General features: G+C 44.4%; 1 protein-coding gene across 1 annotated transcript in view; it reads right to left on the minus strand.

The window, feature by feature from the left end:
• Positions 1-8,617: 8,617 nt before the first annotated feature.
• The window catches only part of NHEJ1 (non-homologous end joining factor 1), a 42,644-nt gene continuing 34,924 nt past the window's right edge, over positions 8,618-16,337 (minus strand). The window contains exons 6-8 of the mRNA XM_053471792.1: positions 11,378-11,486; positions 10,938-11,062; positions 8,618-8,958 (exon numbers count right to left, since the gene is read on the minus strand). Of these exons, the coding sequence (XP_053327767.1) occupies positions 8,878-8,958; positions 10,938-11,062; positions 11,378-11,486 (315 nt within the window). The 3' untranslated portion in view covers positions 8,618-8,877. The remainder of the gene's footprint in view (positions 8,959-10,937; positions 11,063-11,377; positions 11,487-16,337) is intronic.

Raw genomic sequence — 16,337 nt, forward strand, 5'->3', positions numbered from 1 at the left:
AAATGACCCCCGGGGGACGTGATTGCCCTTTTATCACCTTTTTATTATTAATTCTTGTTCTAGAAGTTGTTTTTTCTCTATTGTGTTGCAAACGCCGAGCTGCGGCGGGTTAACTCCGCTTCTGCATCACATCATCTTCTGGCTGGATTAGGAGTGAACTCAGGATCACGCTGGGGCCGCTCCTTGTCCTACCCTCCGGTCCCGCATCTGCCTGCTGTTTCCCCGGGCTCTCCTAATACCCCGCTTTCATTACACTGCACCTGCTAGAGCCACCCGACAGCCATCTCCAGCCTCTGCGACCCTTTTATTGTTATTATGTATTGATTTCTATAGCGCCATCATATTCCGCAGCGCTGTGCAATAGGTAAACATGACATAACAAGCAGTGCGTGTGACGGGGAAAATCCAGCCCCTGGGCGCATGCTGCAGCACCTGACCTGCCACTGGAGCAGCACAGTATGGGGCGCCGATGACCAGTCTGGACCTGTATGTATATATATATATATATATATACATACACTACCGATCAAATGTTTGGGGTCACATAGACATTTCCTTGTTTTTGAAAGAAAAGTAAATTTGTCTACTAAAATAAAGTGAAATGGATCAGAAAACCAGTGCAGACGGGGTTAATGTTGTAAATGACTATTGTAGCTGGAAAGGGCCAGTTTTTAATGGAATCTCTTCATAGGCGTACAGAGGCTCTTTATCACTCCCATCACTCCTGTGTTCCAGTGGCCCTTTATCACTCCCATCACTCCTGTGTTCCAATGGCCCTTTATCACTCCCATCACTCCTGTGTTCCAATGGCCCTTTATCACTCCCATCACTCCTGTGTTCCAATGGCCCTTTATCACTCCCTTCACTCCTGAGTTCCAATGGCCCTTTATCACTCCCATCACTCCTGTGTTCCAATGGCATGCTGTGTTTGCTGATCCAAGTTTAAGTTTACAAGACTAATTGAAATTTCCTTATTTTTCATGAAATCGTCTCAGTGACCCCAAACCTTGGAACGTTAGTCTCTTTATTGCAGCGCTGCGTTCAGGTTCCGGTTTGCAAATCATTTTTCCGCCACTGTCTGTTATTTTATTCTTTTCACTGAAGATTATGTGACATAAAAACAGCATAGAAACTTTTTTCCTTTTATACGGCAACAGCCTATCAGTGCCTGCTTTTTATGTCACATGACAATTATATGACAAAAATATGAAAGAAGCTACATTTTATTTGATTAAAGAATTATTTTCCGGGAAGGTTCGGATATTCAGCAGGACAGTGAATTGGGTTTTAACGCAGCTTTTAGTATAATAAAGGGCTTTGTGATCCATCATCACACTAATCGCTCGTTTACACGTTAGCTGCTTTGGTGCAACAAATCCTGGGAAGATTTCCGGCCTCGGGCTCACGATCTCTGACTTAGAATTCGTTTTATTCCATATCTTGGTCTAAAATCAATACAAACTTTCTCACCCCCTATTCTAGAGCGCATTGACCCTAATTAAGCAGATATACGTTCTTGATATCACTCCGTTCCACACAAGCCATAAAGTTTGCGTCTTGGATCCACACAGTACCTTAACCTTACCCTCTTGCCTTTAAAAGACGGGTAGAACCTTAGCCTGACCCTCCTGCTTCTCAGATCCAGACAGTACCTTAACCTGACCCTCCTGACACTGTGATCCGGGCAGTACCTTAACCTGACCCTCCTGCTTATCAGATCCGGACAGTACCTTAACCTGACCCTCCTCTCGCTCAGATCCAGACAGTACCTTAACCTGACCCTCTTGCCAATAAAAGTCGGGTAGAACCTTAACCTGACCCTCCTGCTTCTTAGATCCGGACAGTACCTTAACCTGACCCTCCTCTCACTCAGAGCTGGGCAGAACCTTAACCTGACCCTCCTGCTTCTTAGATCCGGACAGTACCTTAACCTGACCCTCCTCTCACTCAGAGCTGGGCAGAACCTTAACCTGACCCTCCTGCTTCTTAGATCCGGACAGTACCTTAACCTGACCCTCCTCTCACTCAGAGCTGGGCAGAACCTTAACCTGACCCTCCTGCTTCTTAGATCCGGACAGTACCTTAACCTGACCCTCCTCTCACTCAGAGCTGGGCAGAACCTTAAGCTGACCCTCCTGCGTCTCTAAGCCGGGCAGTACTTTACCCCGACCCTCCTGCTTATCAGAGCTCTATCTGCAGCAGACATAACAGAGCGAGGGACTCTGCTGTTTGGAATAAAGGTTATGGTTGCGAACCAAACATTTGGATGCTGGTTGAAATTTAACCAGAAAATGCTCCGGTCGCTATTGTTTTGATATGAGGCCCTAGTATTTCCACAACAGGATTAAATGATCTGATTAACTCTGTTAAACAACAATGCTGGGCAGGGATGGGCTTCCCTTTAGAGTTGCCAACGTGAAAAAATAATAGTAAAACACCCAGGGTCTATACAGAATGGCGGCTTAATCTGTTAACCCTTGATATCCTGGAATGTGCCACCGACAGACGAATCCCTCCCCTCATCTGGCACAGTTTGTAGGCCAATTGCCCTAAAACCAGGACCTCCAGCTGCTCTGCCATGTTATGAATCATGAAGATAGCGTGTTATAGATTGCAAGCTCTTGTGGCAAGCAGGTCCCCCCCCTCTCTGTGATTTCCTTGGGCAGAAAATGTGATGTCAGCAATTATTTAAATGTTTTACAGGGAAAGCTGGACATTTTAACTCCTTAACTCTTTTGTGGCCGTAATGGTGCTTAGTGACACTGCTCATGACTGTTAACCATTTCAATGCCACAGCGGTGCATACGACTTTGTGCATCCTTCATCAGAAGCCTTGATTTTGGGATCTAAGAGGATACAGGAGGGCAGGAAATATTACCCTTGGTAGGGTGAATAAATTAGCCATTATACCCAGGGCACCTGTCACAGGTTTCTGTATTGTAAAGTGCTGCCCCCTACAGTGGGGGGATATAAAGCTGAACGACCGATTGCCTTCTGTGTTTGTTCTGACTTTATACCTCCCTCAAACTGTAGGGGGCAGCACCTTACGTGTGCCAGCCAGGAGCATGTGACATTTATATGCATCCTGGAAAAAAAATGGATGTCATGGTCACCCTAACCTTCTGGGGTCTGCAGCCTGGGGCAGAATGATGAGTCCTCATGATAGTTCTCTATTCCCTACATTATCTAAAGACCTTTTTTTAACATACAGAAAACTAATTTAAATACCCTCTACATTTAGAGGCCTCATAGTATTGTTTCTATAGGGACAATACTAGTGATAACGTTAAAATAATTGAATTTCAGAGCAGCAGCCATCAGTACTGTACATATATATAAATATATATATAAAACAAAATAACAGATATTATTTATCAATAGGTGGCAAAAATATTGTGCAGAGGAAATGTTTTACAAAATAAAATGTTACTTTTTATAACATTAAAAAAAGTCTATATAAAAAACCTCAAAGTTATTTAAATTAAAATCTATGTATTTCCATGACAATATAAACCTTCTTAGTGATCTCACATGATATCAAGAAGGACAATGACCTGAAAAAAGTTAAGGAATGGGTTGCTTGTTCCTTGTCGCTCAAGGGGTTAAAGTAACCCTTTGTAGGTCATCCAATGCCCTTTGGTTTCTGATAAAGTGAATTGTTGCATTATCTGTGAGAGGTGGATGCAGAATCCCGGCCCTTCAGGAAGCATGGAGGGCTGTGCCCCGGTGATAACCCCAATCTCCAGGATCTGCCGCGGTGCGGTGGCAGAGCGGAGTATGATTCCTGTGCACACGTCGCTATTGGGACATTACTTCCTTTTTACTCCTTAAAACACTTAAGAGGCCACGGGGGCCGACAGCTCCCTAATTTGTAGACACACGGGGCTGGCTACCTCACAATACATCGACGACTATCCGAACGTGGAGGGATTAAAGTTTATATCAGGTGCTTTGTTTCATTTCGTACAAAAAAGGCAGATTTGGCCATTCTGCTACAAATTAAAGAGCTTCTTGTGATCATTTTAGGAAGCTACAGAATGTCCCTGCTGGTTGGTCCGGTTTGGACCAGAATCCCCAGATTTCCAGATTCTCATAATTTGTCCTGGATGGCACTCAAAAGTTGCCAAGATCTATGGGATCTGATTGGCTGTTGGATGATTTTAAGGACACCAGCCAATAGGAAGCTAGGCCCATCTGGAGTCTCCTTACTCCAGCTATCGGAGTACCAGCTTCTTCCAAAACTTCTACAATTAGTTCAATGTTTAAAAACTAAAAGTAACTTTTATCAATATAAAACATTAATAGTTTCATAGGCAGAATTACGCAATTCCCTCTGGTCCTATTTCTCCTCTGCTTTCTTTGAGCTGAGACGAGGACTTTGGTGACCTTTTGGTCATCCTGAAAGATCTCATGACCCCTGTAAAGACCATTTACTACTATAGCAGCCGCCGAGCAACCCATCTAGATGTTCCAGCAGTTTGTATCAATCTCAGCAACTAGAAGTAAATCTCAGGATTTCATGACAATTTTGTATCAAGGTGACCAACACTCTCGTTAAATGGACCCCAAAGGGCATTGTGTGTTTTTTATATACATCTCTACTCACCAGCAATTTGTGGATAAACCCAAAGTGGCAAAATGTGGCAAACCTTATTAGTATCCAATGCGCCGTCCACGTTCCTTCTCCTCTGGATACGAAGGAGATTTAGTTCATTTAATTCCTAATGCTTTGAGAACAACAGAAGCCAACCGGCAATGAACAGAAAACACATTTAACCTATTCAGTGCCAGAGATGTACTATGCATACTATGCTATGCTTTACTCTCTACTCAGGCACAGGAAGAGTAAGTGTTAATAATAATTATAATAATATTAATAGTAATCATTTTAATAAGTGATTTGATTTATTTATAAATAAACAGCAATGATTTGACCCAATTTTAAACTTAAAAATTGTTTAACACTGGAAAACAGAACATTTAACACGTATAATTATTATTATTATATTTAATAATAATGCTTTTTTATTAACCATTTGATAGATGGAGAGGTTCTGCTTGACTGGATTAGTTATGTCCATTGAACCGTTTAATGGAAAGCTTGTGTGACATTATCAGGGTACTAACTGGAATTAACCCTTTCTTTGTCAGGGGCAATCAACACATTACACTTGGATACATTGTGGGACCCGCTTGCCAATAAATGTTTAAGAAGGCGTAGGTAAATAAATGGCTCATTATTCGGTGTGGTTTAACCCCAATAAAACCCTCCTTGACCTGTTTTCTAGTGCTGCTGTATAATACAGTCTTCAATGCCTTGAGTGCCAGCCCTGCCGTCTCCGATAGGGGAGGAGGGGGCACCCTAATGAGGGGGCAGCCGGAAAGATGGGGACACCGGGTCCCGCCAGCAGCGAGACTGACTCTCCGAATGCCTTGTTCATTCACTGCCCTTGTTATCCCCATTCTAAAAATACTCCGTAACCAATCAAAGAGGCCTTTAAACAAGCCCAGCTCCCCCAAAACCACTCGATATAAAAAATGTGACAAATTAGCAGGGTGGGGCAGCGGCGAGGGGCTGCTTACTGCACGGCCGGATTATTGGAATATTGGGCAAACTAAACAGAAAGCCAGTAAAGCCGCTATTTACAACCCGGGGCGAACTTTCCTGTTGGTATAAAGTTAAATGCGGCCTGCCAAAAAAAACATCCTAACCTCAGGGGTTAAAACGTCACTCGGAGGCTCTGCGCTTCCTACCCTCAGGGGTTAATCACGCAGTCCTCGAGGAATTCTATCGCTTGTGCCGCACACTTCACGGGGAGAAGAGGAATTTCTTCGCTTATTCCCATTCATTTCGGGCATAAAAACTGAGCAAAAGTTCTTGTATGAAAACGAACCTTTACGACAAACAGGGAGTTAAACCGATACATGCGTGTTACACGCCTGCCGCAATGGGGGCTAAGTAATAACGCTGTGCAATCACTATGGCAACCGGCATGTTTTCACTTTTCTAAGGATTTGCTATACAAACAGCACAGTGTCAGGCATACTTGGGAGTCTTCTAAACAAGAATCCTTAAATATTAACCCATGAGAAAAACAGTATTTTTGTTGGAACAATAAATCCTGCTCTGTATACATTAATAGTCATGTCGGTCGCTGACAAAAAACTATTTTTTCTCATTTTGTTCCTTTATCTGCAGACCTGGAGCCGCCGTTGCTGTCAGTCATGCGATATTTTGGGTGACTTTCCCGGCTCAAACACCACACTGAGCTGATGCTTTATGGCAATGCTAATGAAGTCCGTTCCTCCATAGACTATTATTAGTCAGAGTGTCTGACTATGTGGTTAAGACTGAGCCATTCTATTGTTCCCCACAGGTGGTATGATAAGGAGTTGGGGTGTTTAGTAGATCGGGACTCAGATAACAGAGCGAGAATCATACAAACAGTTAAAATGCATCTGCCTGAAACATTATATTATGGGGCAACAACTAGAATCGAAGTAGAATTTGGATCGGTATCTGACAGCTATTTTCGTCATTCAGTCGGTGTTTTGAACAATACACTACAGGGGTTACGCATAAAAACCAATTCTGTGATAAAAGTGGAACAGTCAACAGGAAAATTCCACTGGTTGCTATGGCGACTGCATCATTTTTTTCAACCACTGCACGTTCCACCTCACAGCCCACAAAACTGCACCACGCAGAGCCAAACACGGCCCTGGGCCCCTCGGTACACACAGACCCACACGCTGCACACACGGATTCACGCTTCCCCTTCTTACTATATTTCTCCATCTTTGAGGTTTATGTTATAAATGTTTTTATACAACCTGTGGTGTATATCTGTCTCCAGACGCTGGCATTAACCGTAAATGTGATGTAATTTTGATTTAATATGTCTCTTTGCTGTAAGCAATAAACATTCCAGCCCTTAGAATTCTGCTCTTCAGAGGAAGGGCTGAGCTGGCCCCGTATAATGTATATTTCAATCAGTGACATGACTTTCAAGAGACCTTCTCCACCTAAAAGGCCACATTTTCTTATATCTATATTGTCAGTAGGGAACCCCGCAACATGCGTTATAAATGTGAGTTATCGTCTCCTTTCCTAGCCGTACTTCGTGACAATGTTACTATTTGTGATAATGTTTCCATTTATGAGATGTTTGTGACAATTATTACATATATACATTCCACAGGACAATAACACAAGTATATAAAGTCTGACGGCAGCTCCCCTTTACCTATACATTATGCAGGGTCGGATCAGCCTGCCGTGCTCTCGTAATCGTGCTGATTCCGTGAATAATCCCAAAGTTTTCTTAAACATTAGTGAAGAATGACGTTTTTTTCCCCTGTTCTAGGACAATCAGCTCCGCGTGATCCTCGCTGATCTCAGAAGATGTTAATTTTTCATGTTAATTGAAAAATAGATTTCCGTTCCCAACGAGCGCAACAAGAGGAGCTCAGTTCCTGTACTTTTTATTTTTATCAGCTCTAAAAAATTGATGTTGGTTTATAAAAAAAGGTATATATTTACGAATGTATTTTTCCATGCAGACGGGACAAGCGGCCATAATTATAACGCGGTGCTCTCAGCCGCTCAGATCCTTCTGTGGTTAGAAATTTAGAAATCTCTACACCCATGACCTGGAGGGGGGGGGCAGCGGACTGCTCAGTTTGTGGCCGCTGCATTAACATATTAATTATATATATATTTTTCACACTAAGTTTGGGGCCACTTGGAAAACAAGGACATTTCCGGCTGTAACATAATTGCAAAAATGTTTTCTAACCATCAATTAGCCTTTTAAACTTAAACTTGGATCAGCGAACACAATGTCCCAATGGAACCCAGGAGTAATGGGAGTGATAAAGGGCCATTGGAACACAGGAATGACGGGAGTGATAAAGGGCCATTGGAACACAGGAGTGATGGGAGTGATAAAGGGCCACTGGAACCCAGGAGTGATGGGAGTGATAAAGGGTCATTGGAACACAGGAGTGATGGGAGTGATAAAGGGCCACTGGAACCCAGGAGTGATGGGAGTGATAAAGGGTCATTGGAACACAGGAGTGATGGGAGTGATAAAGGGCCATTGGAACACAGGAGTGATGGGAGTGATAAAGGGCCATTGGAACACAGGAGTGATGGGAGTGATAAAGGGCCATTGGAACACAGGAGTGATGGGAGTGATAAAGGGCCATTGGAACGCAGGAGTGATGGGAGTGATAAAGGGCCATTGGGACACAGGAGTGATGGGAGTGATAAAGGGCCATTGGAACCCAGGAGTGATGGGAGTGATAAAGGGCCTCTGTACGCCTATGAAGAGATTCCATCAGCCATTTCAGCTACAATAGTCATTTGCAACATTAACCCCGTCTGTGCTGGATTTCTGAATCCAGCTGACCTAACGAGCGCTACCTCTGTCCCAAAAGCTAGAGAGAAGTATTGCTCGGCCGGACAGAGTGATAAAGACGGACATCTGGGAGGCATGCGGGATTGGGGACATGAATTGTATTACATAGAAAATAGATTTATTGGAAAAAACATTAGATTCAAGAAATCTTTACCTGCTTTTAAATATAGTATCACAATGTACAAGACTCAGAATATAATTAAAATCCCTCCATAAGAGTTTGTCTGGATAAATGGCGTCATGATCTTTAATCATTAAAGTAGGGGGGGGGCATTAACCGCCCTCAACCAAACACTCCGGGGCTATCACTCTCAGCCAGCACTATCTTCATGATTATAAAACGGAGACTCTCCAGAGTGTATCGATATTACTGCTTCTAACGTTTCGCGGCCGCGCACGTCCTCCCTCGGAGATAAAATCGCATGTGCCTCCCAGGACGGAAAGGAGGATCCTGTCACGTAAAGAGACCCTTAGCCTTCTTCTTCTTGGGTTTAGACACCGCCACGGGGGGTCGTCTCGCAGGAGACGGGGGCACCTGGGGAAAGAATTAAAATGATTAATATTTACATTAACGTGGAGGAGTGCGCAGGGCTGGTCTCTGCGTCAGAAAGATGAATGAAATTGCTGACTTGTATGAAAACGACTGGAATTATGGATGAGAAATGATCAGAAACGGGCAGGAGGTGAGCGGAGGTGAGCAGTGCGCCTTAAAAACAAGCCCCCCCTATCCTAACAGCTGGGGGTTTAAAAAGACAGATTTCTTACAACTGCTCCGTTTGCATAAAAGTTGGATTTTTATTACAAATCTGTTCAACCCCCCCCCGCACAACCTCTTTTACCGAATCTTTCACCAAATCTGATTTAAAGGGACACTCCAGCCACCATACCTCCTGTAATGAATACTATAGCTGCGTGGGGGGGGGTCGGAGGGTTCCAGCAGAATTTATTTTTTTAAACTTTTTTTGCCCTTTAAAACCGAGGCGGAGGGAAGTTCCCACAAAGCGTGGCCGGCGCCGGCTTTGCTTTCGCTGTTCGCGGCCCGGATCTGAGGCAGGTTTGCCTATTCGCCTCTCATCCTCTCCTGAGCGCGGCGACCTGACGAGCCGCGTTGATCATGGGACCGGAGCGGGCAGCAGATCAAAGCACCGGCCGGGTCGGAGTGCCCCAGGTGCTGCTGATCAGTAGCGCACGGAGCAAAAATAATCACCTTCAAACACGCGGCACCCTCCTTCATATAATATATATATATATACACATAAACATCCACACATATACACACACACACACACATATATATATATACATCCACACATACACACACACACATATATATATATATATATACAGTATAATAAATAAGGGTTTTTGGATATCACCTTTACCTGCACTCGCCGAAAGTCTGGTACAAGAATTTTATCTCTTCATTTAGTAGCGATTTGGCACAATGGATAGATGGAACTTGGTTGCCACCCGACACTGGAACAGGGGTAACAAGGGGTAGAGCCGGGGCCCCCCATCGCCTGGACATCTTAATTCTGGGTCCCCACAGAGATTGTAGACGAGGAGGAAGAAAGAGATCTCTGCCCCTGCCCCCCCCTTTGTGCCCCTTAACCCTTAATATCCCACACAAAGTAAAGGGGGTGTATTGGTACAAGGTCCCCAGTCGCACAGCTACACCCCGGCTGCCTGAACCTGCGCATGGGTGAGACTTTAACATTTAACCCTCTCTGTATCTCCCGCAGAAACAAGAGAAATACTGGGATCCAGTATAAAAAAGTGATTCTGCTGTAAAGTTTGAAATGTGTTCTTATTACCATGGTAACCAATAGTTTGGTCCGCTGGTTGATATGGTGATAAGAGCACGGCTCAAACTTTGCACCAGATTCGCGTTTTAGACACTTTCTGTTTCTGTTTGCGAAGGCGAAATACAAAAAATGCTTTAAAAACAACTTTAGCACAAATCGGGAGATACGGAGCCCCATCCAAGGACACGGAGAGCGGCGTCCCGACCGGGACTCTGCTGTCAGGTTTAAGGGCGTTTAATTGCATTGGATTGTAAACGAACAGTTCAGGGTAATAAATTAACCCCGCGTCGTCTGTAAAGTCTCCGCAGGCAAGCCAGAGCAAAAGTATGGCGGCCGCATCCACCAAAATAAGACAGGATGGACTCTATTTCCCTTCAGAAACCGAAGCGGCCTTTGCTTTTTCCTACGAGCGGCTGGAACATAAACCTAGAAGCCAAAGGCCAGCAGCCAGCCATATAATATGGTAACATAGAACATGCCAACGCACGCTCTCTCTCTGAGGCGCTCATAATGTACTCGCTGGGCATAATGGGAGTAGTTGGAATATATGCTCATGGGTAATATAATAAGGTTGTTCGTTATTGACAAGCATGAAGTTCTAATATATATATATATATATATACCGGTTATCACGCGGATCCTGGTGGGTAATAAGCTACAGTGTGGGGTACTTTGCTGCTTCTAGCTTCCCCCACCGAGATGGGCTCACCTGTGGCTCAGTCTGGCCGGCTCCTTGGACGGGTTCTCCTCGGGTTGGCGAAGGATCTCTCTCAGCAGCTTGACTGGTGTCTTCCCCAAGCGATCCCATCACCGGAGGGACGTTGTGACTTCCACCTGGCAAATACACAGCGGTGGGAGTCGGGTGAAGAACGGTTTCAACAATTCACTACGTGAGCTCGGAAATAGCGTCCTATTAAATCATATTAAAGTCTGGAAACCTAGAACTCATCTTTGATTCTTGAGCCATATGCCTATCCCATATTCCTCTACGACTTCTGTAGGGAGGTTGTTCCACTTATCTACCACCCTTTCAGTAAAGTCAAATAAATAAATTAAAATTAAAACTTTGAGGGACCTGAACAGCTTAACTTTGTTCTAATGGAATAAGAGATAAGAAAGTTTCCTGCTTGTTACTGCACTGGACCTTACCACCTCCCACGGGATGCGGCTCTAGCTCCGGGGTAGTCACAGCGTGGTACAGCTGCTGCAGATGCTCACTGAATCCCAACTCATTCCTTGGGTTTCTCTTCTCCGTCATCTATAACAAGAGAAAACGAATAAAATAAGAATAAAACTGAATTATGTGCCCCTGAGATGCATTAAGAGTGAGAGCAAATCCTACATACATGAGAAACACATGTGGCGTGTTTACCATGGAAGCAGCCACCATGGCTTCATGTTCTCAGGACCTGCTTGATTACCCCCCCCCCCGTTAAGTTCTCTCTCCTCTATCGCTAAGTTGCTGATGGCTGTTGATTGGTTCAGGCAGCCTTTGAAAGGATGGCGGGAGAAGCAGGGAGAGAACTTCGGGACGAAGTAACAGATGCAGGCTCTGCCTCGAATAAATCACAGCTTCCCCGAGATGCCAATATCTTTGCTTGAATGTGTAGAAATTGCTTTATCTGGCAATGTCCTTGATAACATTTTTAGGCTGATATATTACGATTTATTACATTCCTTTAAACAAGTCAATGACATCCATGCAGCCAGCACAGCCAGAACAGTAAAACGCTGATACATTGTATTCATTCACGCAGCGATCGTGAGCTGTGATTTTGTAAATATGACATCATCAAAGGAGTCTAATAATATTCGTAGAGAAGACTGAACTGTAGAGGAGGATAACACAGTGGGGGGTCTAAAGTCACATGGGTTGGGGCGCAAGATCCTCCTGAACATAAGACAAGACCAAGGAATAAGACGATGGGTTCTTTTACCGCCCAAAAAAAAAATAGGCAGATCAGACAGGCGGATTAATTCCTATTCTATGACTCTTATGTTATAACAATAAGGAGAACACGTCGTGCTGTAGCATGTATGAGGTCCGCAGCCGTGGTGTGATAGGTGGACGCTATCATTATACACGGGACCCCTGCCACAGACATTACTGGATTCCATTCTCCTCATGGCTTCTGATGGGGGTCAGCCGGTGATGGGGTACAGGTGTGGGTACCAAAAGTAGGATTCCCGGCCGGCCGCTCCCAGAGGGGGCACGCGGCATCCGGCTCCCTGCACGTTACAAACAACTATTCAAGGCCGAGCCGGAGACGTAACAGCTGATAAACCCAAAAACGACACTTCGTTTCTTCACCGTGACGTCTGTGTCTTAATTCCAAGCAGAACGGTGTCCGTCGTCTATCACAAAACTGAAAATTAATATTTTTACTCTGCGGACGTAAGGACCGGTCTAAGAAATTCACAAAAAACGTCTGGAATACAATAAAAAAAACTTTAGTTTTTTAACAAACAGGCTGTGCTAATATTTTTTCTTGTTTGCACTGATCAGCTGAGTGATATCTGTCCCTTCGTCGCTTGTTCATCGAGGGGATGTATTGATCCTGCAATTAGGAGCTGTCATGGCCGTCGACCCACCGCTAAAGCCCACCACCTGTCTGCTCCTGCTTTCTGCTGCTCACCAGACACGGGGTAGCGAACGAACATCATCAGGTCATCACTTCCAGACAGGTAAAAGGATCCAAGCTCCTCTCCGAGCACTAGGACATCTTCCGCCTCTCCATTTCCCACATTAAATGTGCAATATTCTACTAATGTGTCCGCTGGGCCGCGGGGGTGGAATATTTTGGGCACTTCGCCCCCCCATTACTTCCAGTTATATCTCTGTGCATCATTAAAATCAATCTCCGTTCTCTGCTATTTTATCCTCTGCAGGTGAGACAATCGCTAAGAATAACTACTCCTCGCCCGCCAGGCCGTGCTTCGCGCCTCTACATCAGAAGCCATGCGGCACTTTATGAGATGGGTTACCTCTTACTGGTAAATTGTTACTTTTGGCCGCGTTGGAGTATTAAGAGGTGCATCACACCATACAATATATAAAGCGATCCACTGTATAAAAAAGTAATAATCCTAACCCGCAAATAATCGTGATACTTTCGGACAGACTGGACGGGATGATGGGGTCTCATCTGCTATCTGCTTTTGAGCACCTATGGTGAAGTGTGCCCCATACGTTCTGCTCCATGCATGTGAGTCCTTGCTCAGTGAGAAACGGATCTGTTACTTAAGACGTCTACTGAAGGATTACATATTAATTCACAAGTCTACCAGCTACTCAGACAGAAGAATGTCGGGCGCGCAGGTGGACTTTAGCCTCGATTGCCCATAAAGCCGAGGGAGCTGGCAGACTTCGCTGTTGGCGTCGAGGGCTTGCTTCTTGCCAGCTGGCACCCGTGTACGTTGTACACACCATCACTACCTGCGTGAAAAGCAGCTTCTTCAAGGCTTGAGCTGTCGATGTATTGATTAACTCATGAAACAGGTTTGCGAGTTTAATGAGTGTTTTCCAGCAGAGACGATGGTTGCGCAAGACTTAACTGTTCAGAGGGCCATAGCCGCTAAATGGTGATTATGGGATCGGTGAACTATGAAAGAAACGTGCGAGGGCTGAACGGGGCTAAGAATAGCAGCACCTCTACACAGAGAAGCATCAGGCACCTGCGGTGGGGGGTTGTCCGTGAAATTAAACATTTCAGGTCCCGGACATCATCCTGCGGGGCCAACCTCAGTGAGCCTCTCTGACATTTGGCTGGCAGATGGACGACAATTTTTATAATGGCAGCCAATCAGCTTGGGTTTAAATTGCCCTCACAATTGCACTAATTTAAGTTTTTGTGCCCATGTTTTTATCAGTTTTTGTTTTTATCAAAATATTAGATAGTTGACAGATGCAGTTATGTATGAATGCAAGCAACAATGTAGCCAGAACCCTTACAATATGGCCTTGTGGTGATGGAAGAGGGTTGTAGTTTTGGTTCCAACCTGCCCTTGAAGGACCAAGCAAGTCAGAGGCGCCTTAAGGCATTTTGGGTCGAGAAGGAAGGGGACCTTTGGGCATCTCAGCTCCAGAAAAGAGGATTTGGGATCCGGTGATCCACTGCGGCTTGTTCCACTGCAGCGATGGATTCTGGGATACCATACGTAAAATATGCATTCTCATTATACCACCTCTCCTCTATCCATGTTATAAGAACCCCTTGCAAGGAATTTCTAATTAAAATAGTTTAAATGCCTTTACCTTTACACATAGCCATTAAACATGTGATTTGTCAGCGCTGCTGGTTTGCATACAACTCAACGCTCTTCACCGCTGAACACTTACAATTAAGGGGAACAGTCGCCTTCCCGGCGTTTAGCGGAACCAAAATCCTTTTCATTTCGGTTTTAAGCACATGCTGCAGAGCGAATGTTATCCACAGGACTGAATTCTTCAGACATGATGGCCGCGACGACCAGCTTTGAGCGATATGAGAAGAATGGCGTACGTCATTTGGGAGGGCGAACATCAATTGTAGCTCAGGACAGATCAACCGATGGCTACATTGTATCAAACCCTACTTGTAAAATGAGTCACGGACCTGCCGGTTCCTTCGTGTTTTCGTGCTGATATCTCTCAAACCAACACATAGCACAGGCAGCTAATTATTAAAAATCATGGAATTATCAAAAAACGAAAACACTGAGAAATATGACCTTTCGGTTCCCATTCGATAAACCTGATTAACCGGCTGTTACGTCAAAAACAAAACTTTCCCGGGATCCTTGGCTGAGTTGGAGGAGATGGGGCTCCGAGAAAGCCAGGTTCTGAACTTTCTGTCCATAAAAGACCAAACTGTTGGAGTATTTGCTGTGAAGACTGATTGTAATGATTATTGAATAAGCTTTTTGTAAATACGTCCTCGGAATAAATACCCCATGGACGTTTGGCTATAGCTGGCTGTTACTGGGCTTGTGCACCCTCTACTGGTCCCTCTCCATAAAACCAACAACACCAGCAGACCTACTCACCTGGATTCATAGATCCTACAGGCCCATTCAGCTCACCGGGTATTCTTTCTTGGAATACTGCCCTCAATAAAGAACTATTTGGGGTACGGAAAACCTTTGGGTCCCAAAGATTGGATCTAATGTTCAACTTTTTTTTTTTTTTTAAACCAAAATATGGATAGTTAACGACTAAAGAGTTAATTTAAGGGAAGAAAAAATATACTGGTTTTATCCCACTGGGCATAATCCTAAATATGTAAATTGATAAATATATATTTATATAGATATATACCACGAAAGGATTATAAATTAAATGATTTAAAAGTTTCGTTCTTCCAGAAGTGATCAAGCTGATAGAACAAAATGTAGCCATTACACAAGGCAAACGGACAAAGGAAAGTCTGGATTATTTCGTTATATTGGAGACTATGGGCTGGCTGCTTCTCGTCCGCCATTGCAAACTACGATCCTGCTCAAACAGCACGTCCAATCGTTTATACCAATCGGTGTCATGGATCGAAACCCGCAAGCCCTGAATTACAAATAGATTAAAATGCGGCCAGACGGTTAGAAGCACCGAACAGACCGATTATGACTAAAGCCAAATTATTCCTAGGGCCCCCCCTGGGTGCTGGGAATTGTAACATCTCTTGTTTGCACATTTCAGTATAACAACAAGGTTTGGATGTTGAAGGGGCCAAATGTTGCTTGTTTAAGTTATAAATGGTCAGCATGTCAGGAATAGGTGTGGGTTGGAATTTACCCCAAACCAATTTTGAATATTGAAGTATCAACTTCTGATGGGTAGTCAGAAAAAAGCTGCGGCAAGCTTCTTGGAAGCCACGTCGCGCGTTATTTATCTAGACGGAGGGACGTGGCTTCCAGTGACCCAAAGAGCACCTTTTTTACCAGGTCTAAAAATTCCCCAACTTTATATTTATCCGAAAAGGGGGAAGAATATCAGGAAAACAAAGTTTGCCAAGCTACTTCAACGGGCATGAAACGGTGGCAGACGCTCTGAAGTGGTTAAAAGAATGAAAGGACTCCAACTCAGGTCACAGGCTGGCGCCCAACGAGTGGGACCAAAGCCATCTGGAAGGGACCG

The sequence above is a fragment of the Spea bombifrons genome, chromosome 7, assembly GCF_027358695.1.
Source record: "Spea bombifrons isolate aSpeBom1 chromosome 7, aSpeBom1.2.pri, whole genome shotgun sequence".
Classification (NCBI taxonomy): Eukaryota; Metazoa; Chordata; class Amphibia; order Anura; family Pelobatidae; genus Spea; species Spea bombifrons.